At 42.6% G+C, this 23,785-nt stretch overlaps 1 protein-coding gene across 4 annotated transcripts; it reads left to right on the plus strand.

Moving 5' to 3' along the window:
- The first annotated feature begins 12,591 nt into the window (after positions 1–12,591).
- On the plus strand, positions 12,592–22,574 carry S1PR3 (sphingosine-1-phosphate receptor 3). 4 transcript variants are annotated; one of them, XM_064736245.1, is made up of 2 exons: positions 12,592–12,830; positions 18,176–22,574. In XM_064736245.1, the coding sequence occupies exon 2, from the start codon at positions 18,364–18,366 to the stop codon at positions 19,507–19,509; it is 1,146 nt and encodes a 381-aa protein (XP_064592315.1). In that variant the 5' UTR covers positions 12,592–12,830; positions 18,176–18,363; the 3' UTR covers positions 19,510–22,574. The 4 variants fall into 4 exon arrangements, with proteins under 4 accessions (XP_064592315.1, XP_064592312.1, XP_064592313.1 ...); XM_064736242.1 differs by lacking the exon at positions 12,592–12,830 and adding an exon at positions 13,071–13,164; XM_064736243.1 differs by lacking the exon at positions 12,592–12,830 and adding an exon at positions 13,179–13,421.
- Positions 22,575–23,785: the final 1,211 nt, after the last annotated feature.

Genomic DNA, 23,785 nt, shown 5'->3' on the forward strand with positions numbered 1-23,785 from the left:
ACCATGGGTGCTGACTACTCACAGTGAACAGGTTCATAACTAATTTTAACCAGAGATGGTGCATTTCTGAACAATGAGTGCACCTTACTTCACAGGCAGCTGGGCTCCTGTGAAGCTGTATGTCATGGCAACGCTGGAAGAAGTCTTGCACATCACCAGTAACCTGGCCTTTGACGCCCAGAAATTTATCTGTTCCTGTTCACTGAGACCTCTTTGTCAGGTCCTTGTGGCTTCATTCTGCCACAGATGCTTGCTTCTTCTTTTCAATCAAACACAGAAGCATTTCTTCAGAATGTGCAACAACTCTGGGAAAAGCCTGGGAGAACTTTCTCTTTGGTTTCAAGCTCCTTTGTCAGGCCACTCATATCAGACTAATACTGAAGGAGCCAAAATAATCCATTTGCCTTTGTGCTGCTTTCTTAATTGAAGACAGAAAAGATTAATGAATGACTGTGATAAAGAAGATAATCCACAGATAGTGGAAAACACAAAAGTCAAGAAAAAGCAGAACACAAGAGTTAAGAATATATGCTATAGAAAAGGGAGCAAAAGCCCCAACACCCTTGAAGAGGCATTTTCTACCAATAAGTCCTTCTGAGTTTATTTCTGAGATAATATGCTCATGAAAACCCCTGTTGCTTTGTCCCACACACATCCCCCTCCTGCAATTCTCCACAGATCATCCCTTAAAGTAGCCACTCTCACTCAAGTCATCCACCCCCTGTATATTTATAGCACTTCTGCTATTAATTCACTCCTTTTGTGGGTGATCTCTTGAGATATGCTTTCCCTTGCATCCTGTGATTATTCATGACAGCTAAAAATAGTCAGCAGAGTGGGTCGGCACATCCCTTCCCCCTCTCTGAAGCAGATTTAATCTACACAAATACGCTGGTCCTCATTAGCTGTGGGGGACGTCTTCACTGCTGCAAGAAGGCACTTGAAGAGGATACTGCTGAGACTACAGTATTTGATGAAATAAAATTAGTGAGGTACTTCTCCAGCTCTCCTGGGGAAGAGGAAGAGAAGGAATAGAGTCTCGTATAAAGCACAGGCAGATGCTTTACCTTTGCAGCTTCATGTGACCCAGAGCATAACATTTGTGAGGAAAGCTTCTCAACTCTCTTATCTCTAACTAGTGGCCACATGGCTATACCTGGAATCATGTCACATTCCACAACAACTATTAAGACACTGCGTCATTTCTTTTCTTTCTGTGCTGGGGAATCATGCCAAATTCTCCAATTTTGTAACAGGAAGAATCCATATCAAACAACTATTTTAAGCCACACTAGTTTAAGCTGGCCATATATTAGGGAGCCTTAACTGATAGGACAATAACCAAGGTTCAACAGAAAACTCACCAAGCAAGCCTGGAAAAATTTCAGCCACTGTCAGTATGACCATTAGTTAGTGCAGGACAGCAAATACAGATCACAGAAATTCTCAAAAATTAAATCATGGGTGTCTTCAGAGCTTACAGTGGTAGGTAGCAGTCTCACCTCATACACCTCTGGTATCTGTTATTACAATCCACATTCTTATCATATGCATATCTCTTGAGGATTGCAAAAATATGCTCAAAACTGCTCAAAATCTTCTTAAAGCAAGAGACACAAGGTCTGTCAGATTCAATTCCAAAACAAGCAACATATTTTTTCATTTCTTCTATTTAAATGGCTGAGGAAAACAATATCAGCAAAAACCCCAACATAAGTAATTTTAAAATGAAAAAATTTATACAAAGATCCAGTTCTGTTCAGAACCCTAAAAGAAGAATTACAAATTGCACACATAGAAAACTTCTGCTTATGGACATCTCGTGAAACTACTCCAAGGGAACACACAACGCCTTTCTAGTGACACAGCAGCTGGTGTTTTCAGATTCATCTGAAGGCAACCCACTGACTAAACACATTGAAAGAAAACCAAGAGAGGAATGCAAAAGGTATGAGATGTACACACAGAAATTCAGTAACACAGCTATTTTCACTGAGGCTACAAAATCAACGCTTGTAATCACATAAATACTAAGCAGATTTTGAAATCACCAAACAGTACTGAAAATAATGCAAATTTTGTTTCCAAAGCTCATCCATAAATTGTTGTATACATTATGTATGAGATTTCTCAGGACAAAATACCCTTTCAATGGTGTTTCTACTTTCCCAGAGTTCTTGGAAATCTGGTATGTGTCGAAGGAAGGTATCACAAAAGTGTCAGACCTTTTTCAGTCTTTACATCTTTCACTGCACCTCAAAATCCTGATTCATAGGACATCCAGGTAACACCACTAGCAACATATAATTTCTGCATAAGTAGGTTTCAAAGCATTAGGTGCTGAAGTCAGATAGTGTGGGGCCCAGTCAACAGGAAAATATTTATCAGTTTCAGTGTTTTCAGGCTGGAGTTTTGACCAGAAATTCAGAGCTGGAATGCATAATTTCTGGACCACAATCAAATTAATAGGTGATATTCAGAACATTGCATTTGCTGTTTCATAAAGTAAATGTGGAAATTAACTGAAAATTGTACATTGATTTAAAAGTGCAAACCCCACAGAATTAATTCCTTATACAAATCTCCAAAGTCTGAAGATAAACAGGAATGCTGCAAATTATTTTGCTCCACAGCCACTGTCCTGTGTTACTTCTTTGTCTTGCAGCACAAAGGCAGCTCTGTCTGGAGGCAGCATGAGACAATGACCTATAAGAAAATAAATTGATAAAAACCAGCATTTACAAATCAAAGGTGGTTGAAACAGACACAAGGATTAGCGACACAGCCACTGTGGGCTAGGTGCCATGTAAGTGAGCATGGGCACATATCATTTCCATCAAAATTAATTGTGGTAAGGTGCTTTAAATGAGAACAGAATAAAGTCATTCATTTACTGATCTCTCTCTTTGTGTCTAGTACAGAGAGTCTGTGCTGCTGCAGACCAAAAGACCATGTTGCTGTGAGACAAAATATCATGTTGCAAATCCCTGATATGGTCTTAGTAGAACAACACTTTTGATGTGTGCCCAGCCCAAATGACAACTGTGTGTGTTGACATCCACTCCTAGACACACTGGTCTATGACTACAAATTTGTGCTGGTCCAGGTCCCACAGGCCTTGGGAGTACTGTAACATCAAACCCCTCGATTTTTTTGCAATGACAGCTTATTCATTAGCTGTTGAAAATGAATACTCAAATATCAAGATAGACAGAAAATTGATATAGTAGTAGTAATTGGATGCAGAAACTGATTTTTGTCAATTGAATAGTAAAAGAAGAGATTCTTATAAGTGTATATCTGTATTTCTAAAAAAAAAATACCACAAACATCAAACAGTGCTAAGAATGAGACGTAAACAGCTTCTTACATATTTATCTCATGGTGTAAAATTTTCTCCTATGTACAACTTACTCTATTTTCTTTAGAAGACTATTCTCTGTACAAAGTGAAAGCATCATATTTACAGGCCTTTACACAATTCCAAGGAAAACAGAAAGAGCATTGAAGAAAATACAGAGAAATATGACAGATTTTGAATTTAATTTCATGTTGAACTACGGATTCTGCTTTCTGGTCTTCCCTGCCTAACCTGAGCTCCTGAGGCTTTCAGCTGCTTGGGGCAGAGGTATAAATGTGTAAGCAGTCCTCCACCTTGGGGTCATTCTGTTTCCTATGCTGTTCCACTTCCTATGGTGCCTATCCCAGTGGGGTAGGTGGAGAATTTGTCTAAAATTTTTCTAAAAAGCTACAGCAACTCACAGCAATGATGGTCCTGCTGCAGTGAGAGTATTTAGCTCCCTTTTCATTGCCCTCCCCAGTGCATGAACAGCTACCCAGTAACAACTAGAAGGATGCCACTGGTGGCCATTCTGTGTCCATACATGCTACATGACCATCCGCACAGATGCAAATGAAGGATTTGTGTTCCAGAACCAGAGAGCTCTGTATTTAAGCTAAATAAGGCTTTGATTATGCCTTTTCTTCCCAGGCTTGCCAATGGGTGGGGCATAAATAACACTATTCCAAAAACATCCAAAAAAATAACATGCCCTGGAGACACACATTCCTACTCTTCTCTGGAGGTGGGAAAAATTATTATCAGCAATGTTTCTCATCAGACAAGAGATCCACCACCTCAGATATCAGGTGCCCCATGAACTGCATCTAGTTCCACACCTATTTACATTCAGCTCTGCCACAAACTTCAGAGACAAGGTTTGAAAGACACCATCACCCTTAAGCAAGTTGTTCTTGCTCCAGCAGACATGCTTCTGGGGACATGTGAGCTGTAGCACTAAACCAACAAGAAACTAATTCTTGTTACGACTGAAGTCTTAAATATTGCTGTCCTTAGAAGACTTTTAAAAGAGTAGCAATGAGCAGAAAAGACATATGAAAGAAGCAGGCAGAAGGCACGGAGGGTTTGAATATTGGCAAAAGAAGATTCGTGTCAGAGCTTTCAAGCCTAGGAGAAGAAATTAGAGTTATAGAAATATGTAGAAATATAAGAAAACTTAGTATGGGAAATTGAATAGTGAAAAAAAATTCAGTAGCTGGAGAACTTGACATTCTGAAAAAGGTAAGGCATATAAAAAGGTAAAGTATAAGACAACACAAATGAGAAGGTACTAATAAAGAGGAACCTTAAGAAATAGGAGGACATTTAATATCAGTAGGGATCTTTGTGTTGTGTTGGCATAAAAAGGCCAATATTTCATCTTATTTCTGCACTGCCATGCAGGAAATGGCTCAGTGTATAAGAAGTTAATAAAATAAGCAGCCTAAATGTATAGCATGCAGTAAGGGCATGAGCCTGAGTTACAACACTGAGAATCCCACAGACAGTACTAAGTAGTTGGTATGGTACTAGTATTAAGTACTACAGAGGCAGTATGGAGTCACCAAGAATGTCACCAAGAATATGCATTACTTGTCAGACCCAGTGACAGAGCAGTGTCCCACGCCAGAGGAGCAGTAAGGCTGCCAGCGCCCAGGTAGCAGTGTGGGTGATGTTGCCACACAGCACTGCCTCACACCACACTGACACTCTCAAGAAGAACAAATTCCGAACTTTAAAACAACTTGCCACTATTTTATGTGCAGGTATGGATGGCATCATGTGGATATGTGTGAAATCATCTGGCAGGCTCATTCATTTTCAGGTCTTCTTCCACCAGCAATCCTCCTACTCCGTTCAGTGACACAACCCTCAGCCTGGCCTGCAGGCCATCTTGCCATCTGGGCACTATTTACACAGACCCTTACTGTGACACTTCAGCCATCATGTTCCATGAAACAGCAACAAACACGCCATCCATTAGCTCCTAAAAGCTCTTAAAGACTGATTGACAGCGGTGGCATGCAGTGCTTCTGGGGAACTTCTTGTTTCAGCAAGTAATAAAACTTCTTAAGGAATGCTATGTGGTATGGGAGGAATTTATCTCCTGTGTAAAGGGAAACAGATGTCGAAGAGAGCAAGACATAAGAACATTAAGGGGCTGCAGTGACTGGTCCAGGGCTCTTTTCTGAACAGTACTTGTTTTCTACTTTTCTAATAATGTTTAGTCATTATTGTAAAGTCAATACATATGCCAGATTTTTAACATTTCTGTGCACTCTCAGAACCTCTTAGCTCCAGTAATTTCTAAGAATTTCTCAGTGGCTTTCAAAATCAGGTCTATTATCTCTTTTAAAATGTTAATTCTTTTCCTACCCACCTCCACTTCTCTTTTCTTTTCAGCATGTAAATTTCCCATGACAGAGACAACTAGAATTCCAGTTCCTAGAATGAAATACCTTTACACTCAGAGTAGATAGACAAGAAGACCAGATTTTAGCCTAGTATGCTACTAATACAAACAGTGTCTTCTGTTTGACGTGCTCTTCCTCTGTGGCTGTGTCACATGGTCCCTGTGGAATAGATAAACTGGCTTATGAGGGAGTTTCTGGTCTTCCCAAGCAAGTTTTAGGTGTTAAGTAGCCTTAACCCAGGCTGCCTGCAGACAGATATGCTACAATGCTCTGCAGACATAGAGGCACCTAAAGGCCTCCTTCTTTCCATCACTGTATTACCTGGACAACCTAGGTCTAGTCTAGATATGTATTTATTTCCACTGCTAAGGGAATACACATTATGTTTCCACAGCTTACTTCCATATGTCCCACTGTGAGTCTCCTCCTTGGTTCCTGTGATGTGTCTTGTCAGCAGTGACTTGTCCAAGCTGGTGGTAGTGAAGATGTAATTTGCCATACAGTCCCTGCACAATGTGAATGAGCCTCAAACACAACTTGAATTGCATTTTCCAGAATAGGCTTTGAGGGAATTTGGAGACATTGAAACGAAAGGTAACTCATTAACTGAATAAACTTGATATGGCACAGCCACATCATTTTAAAGCATGGCATACCTCAGAATTCTGACTCACAAAGCCTCATAGGTTCAGCAGAAGTGATTCATTGTCAGGGGCCTGGGGGAACTACTCACTGGAGGGGCATATCTCAGCCCCATCTCCTGCTGTTTCCCTGTCTGTACCAAGGATGGCCATGACCCCACCATAACCAGCCCTTCCACTGCCCCCTTCTCACAGCCATAGGTGAGGGCCTGGCCATGTGAGGTAGCCCCTTCTCCAGGCTCCCAGACACAAAAGATCTTATAATCAGAGCCTACCATACCTGTCTGGGGTATGGCATGCCCTTCAGACGAGACAGCAAGGCTGATGTGAAACCCGCTTGAACCCACAGCGCTTCGCAGGCCCGAGTGCAACACGGCGGCCTGCGGTTTAAAGAAACAAGACCAAGCTATAGACTGTCTCTCTTATAGACAGCAATAAGTTTCAACTTATCCCAGCAGGGCAAGAAACTCATGCCCCACTATTACAAGAGTTAAATACATCACATCAAGCATCACAGTGAAATGAAGTACAATCTTCCAGTATTACAAAAGCACTGTATCAATACAAACTCAGGGGAAAACCTTCCTGCTTTGTGCCTTTTTGCTGTCCCAAAAGAGGTCCATTTCCAGCAAGATGTCCCAAGAATCCAGCTGTTGTTTTTTTCCTAGCCTTTTTCTTTTTTTGGCCTGTCCCAGGCCTTCAAGATTCCAAAACAGCTGCATCCTTCCAAGAAGGACTTAAGTGTGTAGGTGAAAAAGAAGCTCAATATTCCTCAGCACTGCATGCTTGCAGCCCAGAGAGCCAAACATGTCCTGGGCTGCATCCAGAGCAGCATGGGCAGCAGGGCAGGGAGGGGATTCTGCCCCTCTGCTCTGCTCTGGGGAGAGCCCACCTGGAACCTGCATCCAGCTCTGGGGTCCCCAAGGAAAGAAAGATGTGGACCTGTTGGAGAGAATCCAGAGGAAGGCCATGAAGATGATCTGAAGGCAGGATCAGGCCCTCTCCTACAAGGAAAGACTGCAAGACTTGGGATTGTTCAACCTGGAGAAGAGAAGACTTCAGGGTGACCTAATTGCAGCCTTCTACTATGTGACTACATTACATCAACAAGAAAGCTGGAGAGGGGCTTTTTACAAGGGCATGAAGTGATACAACAAGGAGGAATGACTTTAAACTGAAAGACTGTGCATATCAGGAAGAAACTCTTTACTTGGAGGTGAGAGATGGGCAAAAGTTGCCCAGAGAAATTGTGGATGCCCCATCTCCAGAACTGTTCAAGGCCAGGCTGGATGTGCCTGTCTCTATTAACTAAAATTTGGTTCTTTACTGCAAATTCTATTCAAAACCCTCAAATTTATTCTGATTTGACTGCAGTCATGCTGCAGTCCTTGGCCAGCTTAGAGGAGTTCAATTGGATGATCTACAGTTCATTATTTTTCTCTTCACACTTTTTTGCCACTTTTGCTTAGAGTTGAGGTTTTCCATTCTTTCAGCCCACCCTTTTGGTTTCACTTTAAAAAAGGATGAAAAAGAAGAGTCAGTGTGCTCCAAAGGACATGCACACATTCCCACCATGTGATGCTGTGTTAGGGAAGTGCAGCACTCCTCCAGGGACAGTGTGTGTACAGCTAGGCCCATGGATTTGGCAGGGGGCACCATGCCTCAGCCACGCTCTGCCAGCCCTTCACAGGGGGCAGGAATGCCCAGCACCAGGACTGGGTCTCATGGAGGAGCTCTGCAGGACCTGTGTGTGATGCTGCAGCAGTGGCATTCACATGAGCTGGACCAGGTCACCCTGGACATCTCCCTCTGGCACCCTGAGGCTCTCTGTACAGGAGGATATGGCAACAGCTGGGGAAGGACAGGAATAACGTGCAGAAAAGAAAGGAGAGACAAGCCTTCAGTGATGTAGGCATCTTCATGTCTTCATGTCTAGAGTGTTGAGCTGCAGCATGCAGATGCGGAAACCCAAGGAGCTGTTCGACTGAACAAATTTCTCCTTTTTTTTCTGTATTTCACTTTTTACATCATGTCTGGCTGGAAGTGCTGTGATAACAGCTATCTTTCCTTTAACATATGCTGTCTGCACAGTGATGTACGTGGAGCTGAGTCAGTCTGAACATTAACAATACCAATAAATATCTGGCCATGCTCTGAGCATCTGCCCCTTTATCCCTAGAGAAAGGTGTCAGTTGCAGAGGCAGAGTTCATCTTAGCTAAGCACATGATCCCTGTAGTTAATATAAAACTTGCAACTGAAATATGTCCTATAAGAATATATTTACTTACACATATGCCATGGTAGTGCACGAGAATGTGAGAAAATTCTTAGATTTTTGAAGTTTCCAAAATATCCTCTGCTTATATTTTAGAATTATTGACAGATTTCTTCTTGGATGTAATATCCAAGTGTATTTAAATCCCTGCAGATTATGCTTTAAAAGCACTCCAAATAAATGTTCTCCCATTTTGGTTTTTTTTTTTTTATATTCAATTGAAATATTAATTAATCACACTTATCTTTCAATGATTTCTAATTTAAACAGTCCTACAGTTAATACTGGCTTAGAGTTAGAGTCACAGAAATAAGAAGAAAAATGGTGTTACAAAAATATGTTGCACCATTTCATCTTCTAGATGGAATAATGCATAATACATCTGTTAATATAAAGGTGATAGTTCAGCAGCTGTTGAAAAGTAGAGAGCTAAAATAGGCTATCATAGAATCAGATGAATATCATACTGCTTTGATTTGTAATTTTAAAATTGCCTTGCTGCTCTTTAGCTTTCATACCAAAACATTCAAAATAAGTTATTGATTTTCCAAATGACAAAGCACTACTTCAAGAACTCCAGGCAAGTAAATCAATGACAGACCTGTAAAGCGTTGGATGAATGTTAGTATGAAGAAATTATAGCTAGCACATTAATAAAATTTTGCATTATCTTGACAAACAGATATTACAAAGATTTTATCATTCCCTAAACAGTTAACAGAAAAAAGATTCTTCAAGGACTTAACAGTAACTACTACATGAGAAGGTCAATATTGATCTTGAAACTTTATCTGTTTTGTCTGTAGAGAAACCACAATATCTTTCATCTGAGAGTAACTTCAGATTTTATTGCATGTTTATGTATTTTATCTATCTGGAAGTAGAAGTGACTTTAACCACTTTTCTGACTTTAAAGCATGTATTGAAAAGCCATCCATATCAATGGATGCACTATAGTGCATCATGCACTATATTCACTGGACTATATTCAAGTAATGCATTTGGAAAAAAATTACCCTTTCTTTAACCAGTTATTCTCCACGTAAAACCCATGACACAAAAGCAAATCCACTGGCTGTCACAGGGTGATGAGAGGCCCAGAATCACTCAGATAACTTCACTAGGACATTTGCTGAACCCATGGCACTCACTGAGCCTTCTCTCTCTGAGTCCCTCTCCTGACTCTTTCTCCGCCGTGTTACAGAAACACCTCCTTCATTCAATACCCACTAAAATGGGCAACAGACATGCTTTTAAATGTGCTGTGACTTGCCCCTTAGTCGAGATCACACTTAATTGCAACACAGAAGAAAAGAGCACAGACAGGATTCGGCCCATGGCAACTTTGCAGCTAGAATTGTGCAGGACAAGCAGTGCCCCTGCTCGTGACTCCAAACCACTGTGCCCCGCACCGCCTTCTCATTGGACTTAACAGCTATTAGCAGCCCTTTACTCCAAGTGGTTTCATCAGATTGTTTAACCACTTTTTCTCTCATGTTCATTGGTTTCCACGACTCAACAGTACATTGATAGAAATTTGTGTCCTTGTGTTTTAAAGTATCCCATCTTGCATTTTTCCATCTTTTTTTTTTTGACCATTGATTAACTAGAGTTAATTTTCCCTGCACAGATAACTTTTCTAAATATTCCATTGCCTTTTTTGTCTTTTTGTGTTTTACAGAACAAGAGATGAAGTAACCATAGACACTCATGGTACTCGAGGTGTCAAGCTCACAGAAGGGCTCAACCATGTTTTCCAATTTGCTCTTCTTTCCTTTTTTATTAATTCTTAGAATTCAGCTTCCCTTTGATAGTTAATGAATGTCAGTTGCTTTTTAAGGACAATCTACAAAGACCTCTCTTCTGAGTATAAACACTCCACACGAATTTGTACATCTATTACTAGAGTTGGTTTTCTATGTTTCACTTAGCAGCATGGAAATGAATACTGCATTTTATCAGTAGGTCATTCAGGACCTCCTGGTTATGGAAATATCTCATTCTCGGTTTTAGTTTCACTGTCAAATACTCCCAATAAGATCAGTAAATAGTACTCTCTCATTATTCATCCTGTTTGCCCAATCACTCAGGAATTTACAGCAAAGAAAGGATTTCTCATCCTCAGAAAACTGAGCTGTTAACCTCCTGTTGCTACAAAAATTCATCACTGCTCCTGGCCTTCTCTTACTTAGTCATTAATCTCTCTACCCCACAAAAAGTAATTTGTTTTAAGGTTGAGATCGTTGTGGAAAGCTCTCCATGGGTGCCTCACTGGCTGTCGCATGACATTTGGAATTGAACCAGTGGGTTGTATCAGCAATTGCCAAAAAGGCTGAGCTCTCAGGTTTTTCCCAACATTTGCTTTGGCCTGAGATGTCACACCAGGCAAATCCCCCGCAGCCTCTGAACAGGGACTCTCTACTGCCCTTGGTTCCTGGGTAGCTCCTCCAGCTTGCCCTTCAGTATCCTGCCACCTACCTCCTTCATTGACATCGGCAGCCACTGCAACCACAGGGGTCAAGAGGCACCCACAAGATGCCTGCTGATGAACCAGACACCCCTGCAGCACAGCTGTGTTTAGTCAGTTTTCCATGACGGATAGGAAACGTGGGGCATGAGGTTGCTGCTCTCACTTGGTGGGACTGCGCTGCTCACCGTGCTTTGCTGCCAAGGTGGTTTCAGGCAGCACCACATCAGACACCATCAGAAGTCTCAGTCAGAAATAACATCATACACCACTTTCCCTTGTACTGTAGTAGGGCCTTGTTGCTAGCCACACCTGTGGGTTGCTGGAGGTGGTAAGCCCAACTGAAGGCAATTTAAAACCACGACAGCAGGACAGCTCAGGGCACAGTTTGTCACCTCCTGGAACTATTGCTAAAAAATATTTGTGATTGCAGTAGCTTGTCCCCTCATCCATGATAGCTTGGTAAGAGTGAGTATGTCTTCTGGCTCCCCTCTCTAAGTAACCAAAAGGTAATAAAGGGAAAATAAGGAGAGAGGGGACAATAACAAGGAATAACAGCAGAACACAGAGCCAGGATAGGGGCTACTTACATCCACTATATATGAACAGATCTTGCTGGTGTGTAGCAAGTGGCTGCCAAGAGGACTACAGAGCTTCCTAGGGTGGTTTTTAGGGAATCTGTAGAACAAGGCTTTGTGGAGCAATGAGAGAGTAGTAATTCACAGGCCTGAGCTCCCCTTTGACAAAAAGTGGTGTGTACCTTTATGGGACATGGAAAGAGTTTTCCACTCCTGTTCTGCAGAAGAGAGCAGCTTTCACACAACACACAAAACAGGAGGACAGGAGAAAAGGATATGACCACTACAGATTACACTATTGTCCTATCCATAGCTAAGTGGGGCCATATCCATTAGGTCCATCAGCCTGGAAGCAATTTTACCACCATTTTGTTCAGTCTAGTTCTTATTTCCTACCAAAGTCCTAAACCAGAAAAGTTCTGTTACTCCTCCTCAGGAGATAAAAGGCAGTCGCAGAAGCAACCATTTGCTCTATCAGTTTGAACTTCTGGCTATAAAAAGCCTAGATCTGCTTTCCTGGAGGAAAAGTCCTCCAGGACTTTTCCTCCCTGCAAACAGCAGTGCAGGCAACCCAACAGCCAGGCCCATGGCATGACTCCAAGTATGATGATGCTCAGGTCCAGACAGGAGGCTCCCAAGAAAAACACTGACTGCTGTGAGACGATAGGCAGCCCTACATGTCTGCCTCTGCTTAGTAAGGTTGCTGTAGTGCCTCTGTTTGCCAGCTTATCATACGCACTTCTGACAGAAAGATTTGCTGTACCCACAAGCATCTTACAAGTACATTTAAATAAGACACTTGTGCGATCCAGGTTCCAACTTCTTTTTCAAAGTGCTGCTCCTGTCACTGGCACAATCCACGTGCCTATCGCTGTCCTTGGGCCGCTATTATTCAGTGAATAACTCTGTCAAGAGGTACCTTTCCAGGAGCATGCTGTAATCGGCAGTTCTGGGTCAAACCCGAAGAAGTACTTTTACCGAGAATTTCTGAATGTTTTACCCCGTGCCTCTCGACTCAAGCTCTCTGAAGGTCGCGTTACTGGACACAGCGAAACAGAGGAGAAGAGATGGAATACGTACAACCTCACTTGAACATTCTAGCCGCCAGACCCGAGTAACCCTCCACCTCGCATTCTTCTGGGCGTTATAAATACTCGGCGGTGGGCTCTGCCTCCTCGCATTTTCTCGCCGGCTGCCCAAAACGCCGTTTAAGCCTCAACCGCGCTGGTACCTCCGCGGCCGTGCCCCGCCGGCAGCACCCAGCCCCGGGGCGCTCCTGCCCCGGGCACGGCGAGCGGCCAAGGGGCGGGGTGAGGCGTGGTGGGACGGGACGGGACGGGACGGGACGCGACGGGACGGGACAGGCGGACGGGGGCAGGCAGGGGCCGCCGGAGCGGGGAGCGGAGCGTGTCCGGCGGCGCCGGCGGCGCGGGAGCAGCGTGCCAGAGGCAGGGGCCAGGGCAGGCGGACGCGGGGACCGGGAAGAGCCCGGAGGGGCGGTCGGTCGGTCGGGGTAGAGGCGGCGGAGGGGTGCGCGGAGCCGCGGGGATTGGCGGCGGCGGCGGGGCAGGGCCGGGGCCATCCCAGCCCCGCCCGGCCCGGCCCGGTCCTGCCCAGCGCAGCCCCGGGGCCCGAGCGGCGCCGCGCAGGCGGCGAGGTCCGATGCGGCGGCCTTGGAGCGCCGAGGGACGCGGGGACGCAGCAGGTACCGGAGCTCCGCGCCCTGCCCGCCCCGGCCCCTCTGCCCCGGGCGGGATGCGCCCCCGCCGCCGGCCCGGCCGAGGTGCGGTGCGGCTCTCGGAGCGGGAAGCCGCCGCCCGGGGTGTGCGGCTGGCACGGAGCGGCATCGAGCCGCGTGGGAACGCCGGGTCTAGCGATCCCCGCACCCCTGGGTAGAGCGAAGTGAGAGAGCTGTGTGAGACCGTCGCGGGGCGGACACGTCGGGTAACCTAAACAAGACGTTTGTCAGCCCAGAAGGCTCAGGCCGCAGCGCTAATGGAAATTTGAGAACAGTTACTGAAGTTTGGAGTGGGGGAATGGGTCGGGAGCGCTGGGGGGCGGAGGAGGAGGTTAAAATGCCTTCCCTTTAACGACCACGAATTAATCCATCCGGGAGCTCCCCTCTGAGGTGTACATGTGTGCTACTCGGTGTCACAAAATTCAAACTGATGTCTAAAAGCCAGAACGAAGAAAAGTAACTATTTGTTTTCCCGGGGCTGTAAACTGCCAGCACATTTACTTAAGAAAAAATCTTCTGCAAGTTTGTTTGAGTTCTCTAAGACATTTTTCTGTAGCAGATGTTTATTGTCTAAACTTCATCTGCATCTAGCACAGCTTAATTTCAGTGGAAATATGTATTGAAATGAACTGCTCTTTCTGTTAATGAGACTACCAGGGTAAAGGTGCCTGATAAACTACATGTGTTCACTTTTCATTTGGAAAAGCTTTACAGATACCTAAAATATAAAAGGGTTTCACTTCAGATTTGCATTTTTGTCTTTCCCTTTGCTGTTTTTAAAATTCTCTCTTTTGGCCAAAATGTGATGTTGTACATGGAAGCAGAGGGAGAACTGCAGTGCGGGTGGTGGCGGTGGTGGTAAAAGGGCATCAGGTTTCTTTGGTCAAGTCTGTTTGTGGCTGTTTGGAAAACAGGAAAATATGATTCCAAATTACAAGTCTACTGAATACGTGGAATGAATATGTTCTTCTGCAGGCAAAAGTATGTAGCAGAAGGTCAAGTTCTGCGCTCACTTTATTCTCATTTGTTGCATTGACTTCAGGACTATTGAGAGCAGTTTGGTTCACCTTTTGAATACAGAAATTTCTTATTTCTTCTAGATATAAAGTGCCCAGTGACTTGGGAGAGGGCAAAAGCCCTCAGCTCCCTGTGGGACTCGTGACCTAAGAGCCCACTGGAAAGGGAGAGTTCGGATGTATGGGAGGGATCTGGTTGCTGAAGGACTACCACAGGTTCCCTGTTGCCTTCTGGCACTGGGAAGTATGTGTTCCCCGAGAAAAGTTGCAGGCCAGGGGAGCCAGTGAGAGCTATGACCCTGACTTTCTGCATGCACCACTTTGGGGTTCAGTTGGAGAAGATAGAGGAGCCGTGTCTTGCCATAGAGCAAGTCAAGGGGATGTGGCCTTCCACACAGCATTGCTTCTTTCTTGGGGTGTTGGGCAGAGGGACCTTATCCACCAGTGATGTGATCCATGGTAAAGAGCCCTGCTCTAATTGGAAAGGGTGCTTGACCCTGCCAGGATCCCTCTGCAGGAGTCCGCATTAACCTCCCTCCAGTGGTTAAACTCCAAAGTGTGCCAGTGGGTGAGGAGATTGCACAGAAGGGAAGATATCTTGGTGCTCACAGCTTGGACCCCAGCTGCTCTCTCCATCCTCAGAGCTGGGACAGCAAAGGTCAGCCAAATAGCTGGAGAAGGCAACTGAATTGTCCTGAGCATGACCGTGGTTCTTGGCATTGTACCACTGCCTTAATTTGGTAATTTAGCGATCACTGGTTTAGCCAGCACATCCGTGAGAAGGTACAGCCAGATTGCCCCTGGACTGCAAAGAGGTTTAACCTTCTAGTGGTACCTGCTGGTGTAGAAATAGGGGTTCTCTGGTTTGCTTTAGAGGAAATAAAACTCATTTCCAGTGGTTTCAAGAGTCTGGGATGCTGAGGTACCTAACCATGGCAGTGCTGGGCAAGCGACATGCCACAGACAGGTTCTTCAAGTTGTTTTTTAAATATTTTGAGCTGAGGTCCATACTTTGCAGCTAGTATGTGACTGGGGCAAACTTGTTTTGAGGAGTAAATCGTTGAGCTGTCACAAAGCAGTGACACATGTTATCCTGAACCTGCCTTGTAACTTTCTTGTTATTGCAATGCATACCCAGCATTAATTTTTCTAATTGTTAAAGAAAGACTGTTCTTTCTGAATTATTGGCTACAAGGCAGGAGGTAAACAAAAGAAGATATGGCTGAATGATATTACTTGGAAATAAGTTCTAATTTATTACCTTATTTATATTAACTTTTAAATGTCTTGTGTGTGGTACTCTTTGAGCGTCAGTGAGAGTCCTGGTAAATAATAATGTTACAACTTTCCTTGTCTTCTTACTAGCTTGTCAAAGATTTAATTTTGTGATAGTAAGTTTGCTATAGCAATTTTATGAGAAGTAATTACTAGCAGTGGCCGAGGCTGTACAATTTCTGCTGATTGAGTGCATCATCCTTGCTTTCAGCCAGGGGAACTGGTATAGTGCCATTACCTTCAGTACAGTCATGACATTTTACATCTGCTGAATTGTGGCTGATAAACTCCTATGTTTGGCATATAATTTTCTTCACAGAAAGAAATGTATTTGCACTTTGATAGACGAGTGTGACAAGTCACTTGAAAATGACTTAAAGAAATATTTATTTTGTTGCATGTCGTGCTCTTAAATGATAGGAATATTATTCTCTCAGGCAGTCATCAGCCAGTCTAGTGAGTATTGCTGGTGGAAGTATTATTAACAAATACTTTTCTAGTCAAATGTAATTGTTTATTTTACAGTGGAAAGCACTTGCAATTCATATGGACACAGTGGGATTTTGTTATAAGCCAATACAATGAAAGACTGTGACAGTTAATGTGTTAACAGTGCACAGATTGTAACTGAATTACAATTACACTGAACCTTAGCTGAGGTGAAGTTTTTCTGTTGAGAAAAGCTGTTGAGAATAACTGTTACCATGCTTCAGAAAAGAATTTAACAGCTCAAGGACCCAGTTCAGCTCCTGGGAAAGAAATAAGGTGATTGCTGTCATCTTCTGAGTAAAAAAGGACAAAGACACCAAGCAGCAACTCTGTTTCTTGGATGTCTTTTCCTGTGGGCCTCTTCAACTGTAGTAATTTGGATCTATGAACTAAAATGGGGAAATAACAGTGGGAAAACACCAAATTGTTTTCTCAGAAAGTAATTTTAGAACATCCTGAATACACTAAAGAATTCAAGTCAGTTCACTGTAGGCTTTTATCAGATAACTTTTTTTCTGAAGGAGGGAATCAAGGAAAAGGAAGGGTGGGAAAATAGGGTGTGGGTCACCATTTAAATATCTTTACTTTCATCTGGGATGTGGTTTGCTCCTCCCCTGATCATCAGAAGGCACTTGAAAATGCATCTCTGACTTCTCAAGTGCCCAAAACAGTCTGTTAGGTCATCAGTGGCTCAAAGTGTTTCTGATCTTAAGAAATCCACATACAGAATCATACAATCTGAGAATGGATTGGGTTGGAAGAGACCTTAAGGATAATATTTTTCCATCCCTCTTTTCCTTGATACCTGTCCTTTGAAAGTGTCTTTAATGTGTTTGGAAACTGTTCATGACCCTTGAGTAAATAAATGCTATGGTCAGGAGCTCCAGCTCTTAAAAAGTTCCCTAAATTAAGTTATTTAATTTTGGGCCCATGAGAAGTGTCCTCCCATCCAGTACAATTATTTTCTTACCTTTCCAAAAAAAAAAAAAGATTACAAATTTGGTTCACATGAAACAAGTTCTGTCCTCACCTCCATTCTTGTTTTCTTAGAAAAGTGAAAAACTGGCCATTTGCTCATCCTCAGTGCATGTATTTGGGGCATGAGCACTGATTGTGAACCAAGAAAATCAGAATTTCTGGGAAAGTCAAATTTCGTGTAACTATTTTTTACTTTTTAAAAAACCCAAGAATATTAAATATATGTCCTGCATATCTACGCAAAGGGAAAAAACCAGTAAAGTTAACTATAAAGAAAAACAACATTTATAAAAATATTACTTGCCATGTTTATTTTTAAAAAGGTAGCACAAATCCAGCTAATTTGAATGGGAGGTTGGCTTTAGGATGACTGGCTTTCAGTGCATCTTCTCAATTGTAAATGGCAGAAATTTATACCATTAACTGGGGGAAGTTATTTTAAGCACTGGCAACATGCACAGTGGCATCAAGACTTGACACCACTTTCTCAGTATGTTTCCTACCTTGGGTCTACATGGCACACATGGACAAGGTTTAAAAGCATAGAGTTTGCCCTACTGATGTGAAGGCAGTGACGTTTGGGTTGTTTTTTGGTAGTGCAGTGTACACTTAGGTCTTTTTGAGAGGCAGTGAGCACTTGCTGTCCACACTATGGCTTGCTGGGTCTGTTTGCCAGTCCTTCTCGTGGCTCTTCTGTGTGTTTTTCAGCATGGTAATTTAGTATGGGGAAAACACCTTTGAACAGTTATGACGTTGTAGTGGCATTGCCCTTGTATTTCTGCACCCAGGCTGTGTCTGCGCTTACCTGCAGCTGCCGAGAGAGGCATGCAGCAGTGCTGGATCTCAGTGCCCCGTCAGTCACAGACCCTCACGCCTGGCTCCTGGGTGTGTGCTGCAGCTTAAGCACCGGCTGACATGGGAAGGCAGTGATACTTACGTTGCATTTGTTGATTTTATTTTCAGAGCCTGGTTTGAGAGCCACTCTCCCGAGTTAATATGCGAGGTGTGCTGGAGGTGAGGATACACAACGCCTGCCCAGAGGAGCGCTGGGAGGAACGTGGCTTGATCTCCCTCTTGTGGAAAATTATTGGAACTGTATTCTTGTGATACTGAAGAAAAAAAAAAAAAAACCAGCATCCATCAGGAAATAAATGATGGCAGCAGTTACCATGCCACCTGATGCTCTTGTCAGCCCTCAAGGAAATGAAGAGGTGGACTCTCTTATTGTACTGCATTATAATTACACAGGAAAGCTTATTTTAAGGGAAAAGGCAACTGATAAAATAGACCTGCCCACTATTTCATTTCTGATCCTATGTAGTTTCATAGTCCTGGAAAACTTGATGGTGTTGATTGCCATATGGAAAAACAATAAATTTCACAACCGCATGTACTTTTTTATTGGCAATCTAGCTCTCTGTGATCTTTTAGCTGGGATTGTTTACAAAGTAAACATTCTTATGTCTGGGAAGAAAACTCTGAGCTTGTCCTCTACAATCTGGTTCATTAGGGAAGGTAGCATGTTTGTTGCCCTGGGAGCATCCACTTTCAGCTTGCTAGCGATAGCTATTGAGCGGCACTTGACCATGATTAAAATGAGGCCTTACGATGCAAATAAAAAATACAGGGTGTTCCTTCTCATTGGTACATGCTGGCTTATTTCAATTTCCTTGGGTGCCCTCCCCATTCTCGGCTGGAACTGTATAAACAATTTACCAGATTGCTCAACAATTTTGCCTCTGTACTCCAAAAATTATGTTGTGTTCTGCATTAGTATCTTCATAGCCATTTTGGTCGCCATTGTCATCCTCTATGCTCGCATCTACATACTGGTAAAGTCCAGCAGTCGTAATGTCACCAACCACAACAACTCAGAGCGGTCCATGGCACTCCTTAGGACTGTTGTGATTGTCGTTAGTGTCTTCATTGCGTGCTGGTCTCCACTGTTCATCCTGTTCCTCATCGATGTGGCCTGCAGAGTCAAGGAGTGCTCCATCTTGTACAAAGCCCACTGGTTTATTGCTCTGGCAGTCATCAATTCTGCAATGAACCCCATCATCTACACCCTGGCCAGTAAGGAGATGCGTCGGGCTTTCTTTCGCCTCGTGTGTGGCTGCCTGGTGAAATCCAAGGTGGCCAGATCTTTGCCTATTCAACCCACTCCAGATCACAGTCGAAGTAAATCCAGCAGCAGCAATACCCAGAAGCCGAAAGAAGATTTCCCACCGATAAATATTCCCTCATGTGTTGCTGAGAAAAATGAATCTTCATTTCACAATGGAAACTTCTGTAAGTAAGGGACTACTCAAGACAAGTACTTTTCTGTGTTTTTAGGTTTAAACTACAGTTGTAGTTTAAATATTCATGCACTTCAGTCACAGGGGAAAACACTAACCATTTATTTAACTTTGAGAACTTATTTATCAACAATCATTTGCTTTGGGTGTTCATTCAGTAACACATCTGATTCAGAAAAAGCCTTTCATGGTACACAGCGGTCAGGACAGATTCCATGCACAGCTAAGATCATCAAGTGCCGCAATGGCATTGCATGCTAATGCTTCATTTGGCACCTCGTGGTCTTGCAAGACATCATTAAAACCTGTTAGATACTTCAGCATTCAACTAAAGACTGCTGACAATTGTAACATGAGCCCAGTTAATTGCCAGCTGGGAGAAGAATTCATTGCATAAGTTGGTGATTATAGTTCTCTATATGTATCTTGCTGTTGTGTTAATGGCCTTATAAGTATGTGGTATAAATAGCTGTATATTTGTACAATTTCTTATTAAAAAGTCATTGATTGGTAAAAGTTTACAACATGCTAAACATTGTATTGCAGTATACAGTGTGACTAATAGTAGAAATAGATGCGTTTCAATGGGGATATTTAAAATGAAGTAGTAGCTTTTAACTGTCAGAAACTTTAACAAGTCATATCAATGCAGTATTTTTATTTTTTCCGTTGTTATCCAAACGTTTTGTGTTTAGTGAAGGACAACATGGCAGTTGTCACTGTGGCATTTCACAACATATTTTAAGTAAGCAGTAGTAAACTGTTGAGAGAGGATATATATTTGCTATTTAAAGTAGATAAAATGTGACCCCTCAATACATGTGTAACAAGTGTATGTGCTGTTTCAATGAATATATTTTTGCTTACTCTTTTCAATATATTTAAAAATGTATGTCCAACCTATATAAACCTGTGTACATTGTGAATGCACTACCTAAGCTGAGATCCTTCAGTTCTGAAAGAGAGACGTATCATTTCAGAAAGCAGTGAACTACAGTGGGTTCCTGTGGAGTTCCTTCTTTCCTTTCTAGGCCCTACCACAGTGTGGGGTTGTGTTAGAAATTCTCCCTGGGAAGTTCTGCGAGTGGGACAATGTCCCATTTTCTGTCAGTGGGATCCTATGCTTCTACCATTTCTGGACACTTCTGCAGATGCAAGAGGGAAGATGTGGTACAGCAGGGTCATGCTCATGGGCATATCTCCGTTTATACCCGACCCTGCCTTGGATCTGGAAAGAAGGTTTTTTTAGTCTGGAAGACCTGGAGCCTCAGCCCCTTTTGAGAGCCCATTTCAGAGAGACCTTACAAAAACTTTATAGATCATCACTGCCTTACCAGCCTGAGGACAGGTTGATGTTGAGTGTCAAAGCAGTTTCCTGAGTCCTGGAGCGGTAAAGACTTCACAGACGTCTGGTTTCAGGTCCCCATGGAAGTGGCCTGTGGTACTTCCATCAATTGTGCTTTATGGCTGGAGGCTTCAGTGGAGTTTGATGGGAAATTCTGGGACAAGTTCCCATTGTCTCAGTAAGAATGTATACATCTAACTTCATTGGGCTCTTTCAAAGATTTGTGTTTAGTGTCTCAAAATACACTTTGCCTTATGCACAATCAGAAGTAGTTGAGGCTTTTTTAATACACAGCCTGAAAGAGCTCATTCTTAACTTTACTCTGGTCTTAATCATTTAAAGCAGCAGCATTAGACTCTTCTCAAATATGTATTGTGTATAAGTTGTGTATTGTATGTAGCAAAAACCTTTAAAATGTAGAGGTTTGCATTGTGATTATCTTTTACAAATTAATAGTCTGTAAATGTAGAAGAGTGTATAAGAACAAAGAAGAATTGTATTTGAATGAAATAACTGTGAAAGAGAGTAGTAAATATGAAATAATTTCTACCAAAAATGTTGAGAAGCAGTGCACTTAGAGAAGAAGAAAAAGCTTTACCAAGGTAAGCATGATATACCTATATGGATTGTAGATACAGGCTGCAGGCTCTGTAGCTTTGTCAGAAATAGAGCTGGTGACATTGCATTGCCATGGCTTGATTAGGTTTTTAGATTTTACATTGCTATTGGGCTGTATTGTGGAAGTTCTCCCCTGAAGCTGTGGCTTTTAAAACTGTAAGCTCAAATATTTGTGTACTTGTGTTAGTTGCCAGAGTGGTGGCACATGGCAGCTTCCTTGCTATTGTAGAGCAGATAGGCCTTAGGAGCACACTGGTTTGAGAAAGCATGGTTGCTGAACCCACACCAACCCTCATGTCAAGGATGTTACATGGTTCTTATTATATAGATGAAAAATAAAAATTTTTGATGGCCTAAGTCCAAGAAGATGTAAATAAAAGTGATATTTAATATCTGTGTTCTAGCCTTAGCTATTGTCAGTATTGATGCAAGGTACAAGTAATGCAAAGAACTCTACCATTAAAGGCCATGTGATTGCTTGTTAGTACGAAACGCTTTCATTCTACTTTGATTTTCTTCTCTTATTTTGGAGCTGTGGGGATATTTTGTTAGTTCACTAGCCTGCTGTACTTGAAGCAGGTTTCTAAGATTCATGGCTTCATTTGTAACATTGCTAACACAATTTACAAAGTACTTATGATTTACAAAGTACTTATGATTGGAGAAAAAGCTATTGTCAATACAATCTTCAGTGAGTCCATCCCATTGGGAAGTACTAGGTAAGGCATAGATTGTGGAAGATTTCAGAGCAGAATTTAAATTAGGACAAGTCAAGAGTTTAACAGCAGTGGACCTTAAACAGCCAGGAAGATCACATACCTTTGAAGCTGAAAAAAGATGGAGAATATCTTCTTTCACCCTAAAATATTAGAAAATTCCTCCAAACACATCCCAGAATCTTACCTTTTATCATCCAAGGCTGATTTGAGCATAGAGGAAACCAAATTTGGTTTTCCTTTCCATTTGGTTTTACATGGAGCAAAGGCTACAAAGCCTTTAATTCATATTATTTAATGAATTGGCATGTTTGTTTTTATTATGGATTATTAAATAAATGCAGATCCAGTCACCCATGGAGAAAATAAAGGTTTTTACAATCTGCTTTCCAAGAGTCTTTTATTGCCAACAGTCTTAGAGAATGTTTTCAAATCACTAGGTACCAGAAACATTTTGAAAATTTCTAGGAAAAAAAAATCTCGAACCTTTAAACTAAAGGTGTCAAGTAACAGTAATTTTTCAGAGAATTTTGGAAAGGTTTTGGCCTTCTATGGAGAACATTCATTTAAACTCTGGGTGTTGTGGCTGAAGGCAGTACTCCAGATGCAGAAGGCTGGCTTGGTTGAACAGGGGTCTTCTCTTGGAAATGGGACTAAAATGGAAGGTGTGTGCCCAGTGGAAGCAGGGTCAGGTGACTTGGGAGTAATACTGAGATGCTGTTTGCCAGTGTAGGGAGAAAATTCGTGATGTCAAATCTCAGTTGGAGATGAAGCTGGCAGAAATGTAGGGAACAATAAAAAGAGGTACTTCAATATCCGTGAGAAAAGGCATCTTAGAAATAAAATCAGCCCATTACGGGTGAGGATGGTCACGTAACAAATGGGCATGGACAAGGCAGAGGCATTTAATGCATTCTTTGCTTCTGTCTTCAACACGGATAACAGACCAAGGGAGGCTCTGTGTGCTGAGCTTCCAGGACCATGACTGCAAGAATGATCAATTCCCAGCTGACCCTGAAGTTGTGTGGGACTAGGTGCTCCAGCTGGATCCCTATAGATCTATGGGACATGACTGGGATTTATACAAGAATTCTCGAACAGCTATTGTCATTGCAAAATCTCTCTCAATTATATTCATGGGGTTTTGGGAATCCAGAGAGGTCTCAGCTGATTAAAAGGTGGAGAATGTTGTCTCAAGTTTCAAAAGTGGTAGGAAGAAGGACCCTGAAAACTACAGGCCTGTCAGTTTTGTTTCAGTGCCCAGTAAAATCATGGTCAAGATTATTCTGAGAGGTATTGAGAACCTGGAAGACAATGCATTCATCAGTCACAGCCTGCACAGCTTCATGAGAGGGAAGAGTTCTGCTTGTCAAACATGATTTTGTTCTATGACAAGGTAGCCCACTTTGTTGATCAAGGGAAGCCAGCTGATGTAATCTTTTGGGGTTACAGCAAAGCTTTTCATAATATCTCTTTCAGAATCCTGGACAAAATGTACGCAGCTGGATAAACACATCATGTGGTGGGTGAGCAGCTGGCTCAGGGGTCAGGCACAAAGGGCTGCAGTGAATGGGGTGACGTCAGACTGGGGACCTGT

The sequence above is a fragment of the Zonotrichia leucophrys genome, chromosome Z (assembly GCF_028769735.1).
Source record: "Zonotrichia leucophrys gambelii isolate GWCS_2022_RI chromosome Z, RI_Zleu_2.0, whole genome shotgun sequence".
Lineage (NCBI taxonomy): Eukaryota > Metazoa > Chordata > Aves > Passeriformes > Passerellidae > Zonotrichia > Zonotrichia leucophrys.

What these genes read in the sequence shown, in the direction of transcription:
- S1PR3 (XM_064736245.1), top strand. Translation starts at nt 18,364, where the DNA reads ATGATGGCAGCAGTTACCATGCCACCTGATGCTCTTGTCAGCCCTCAA.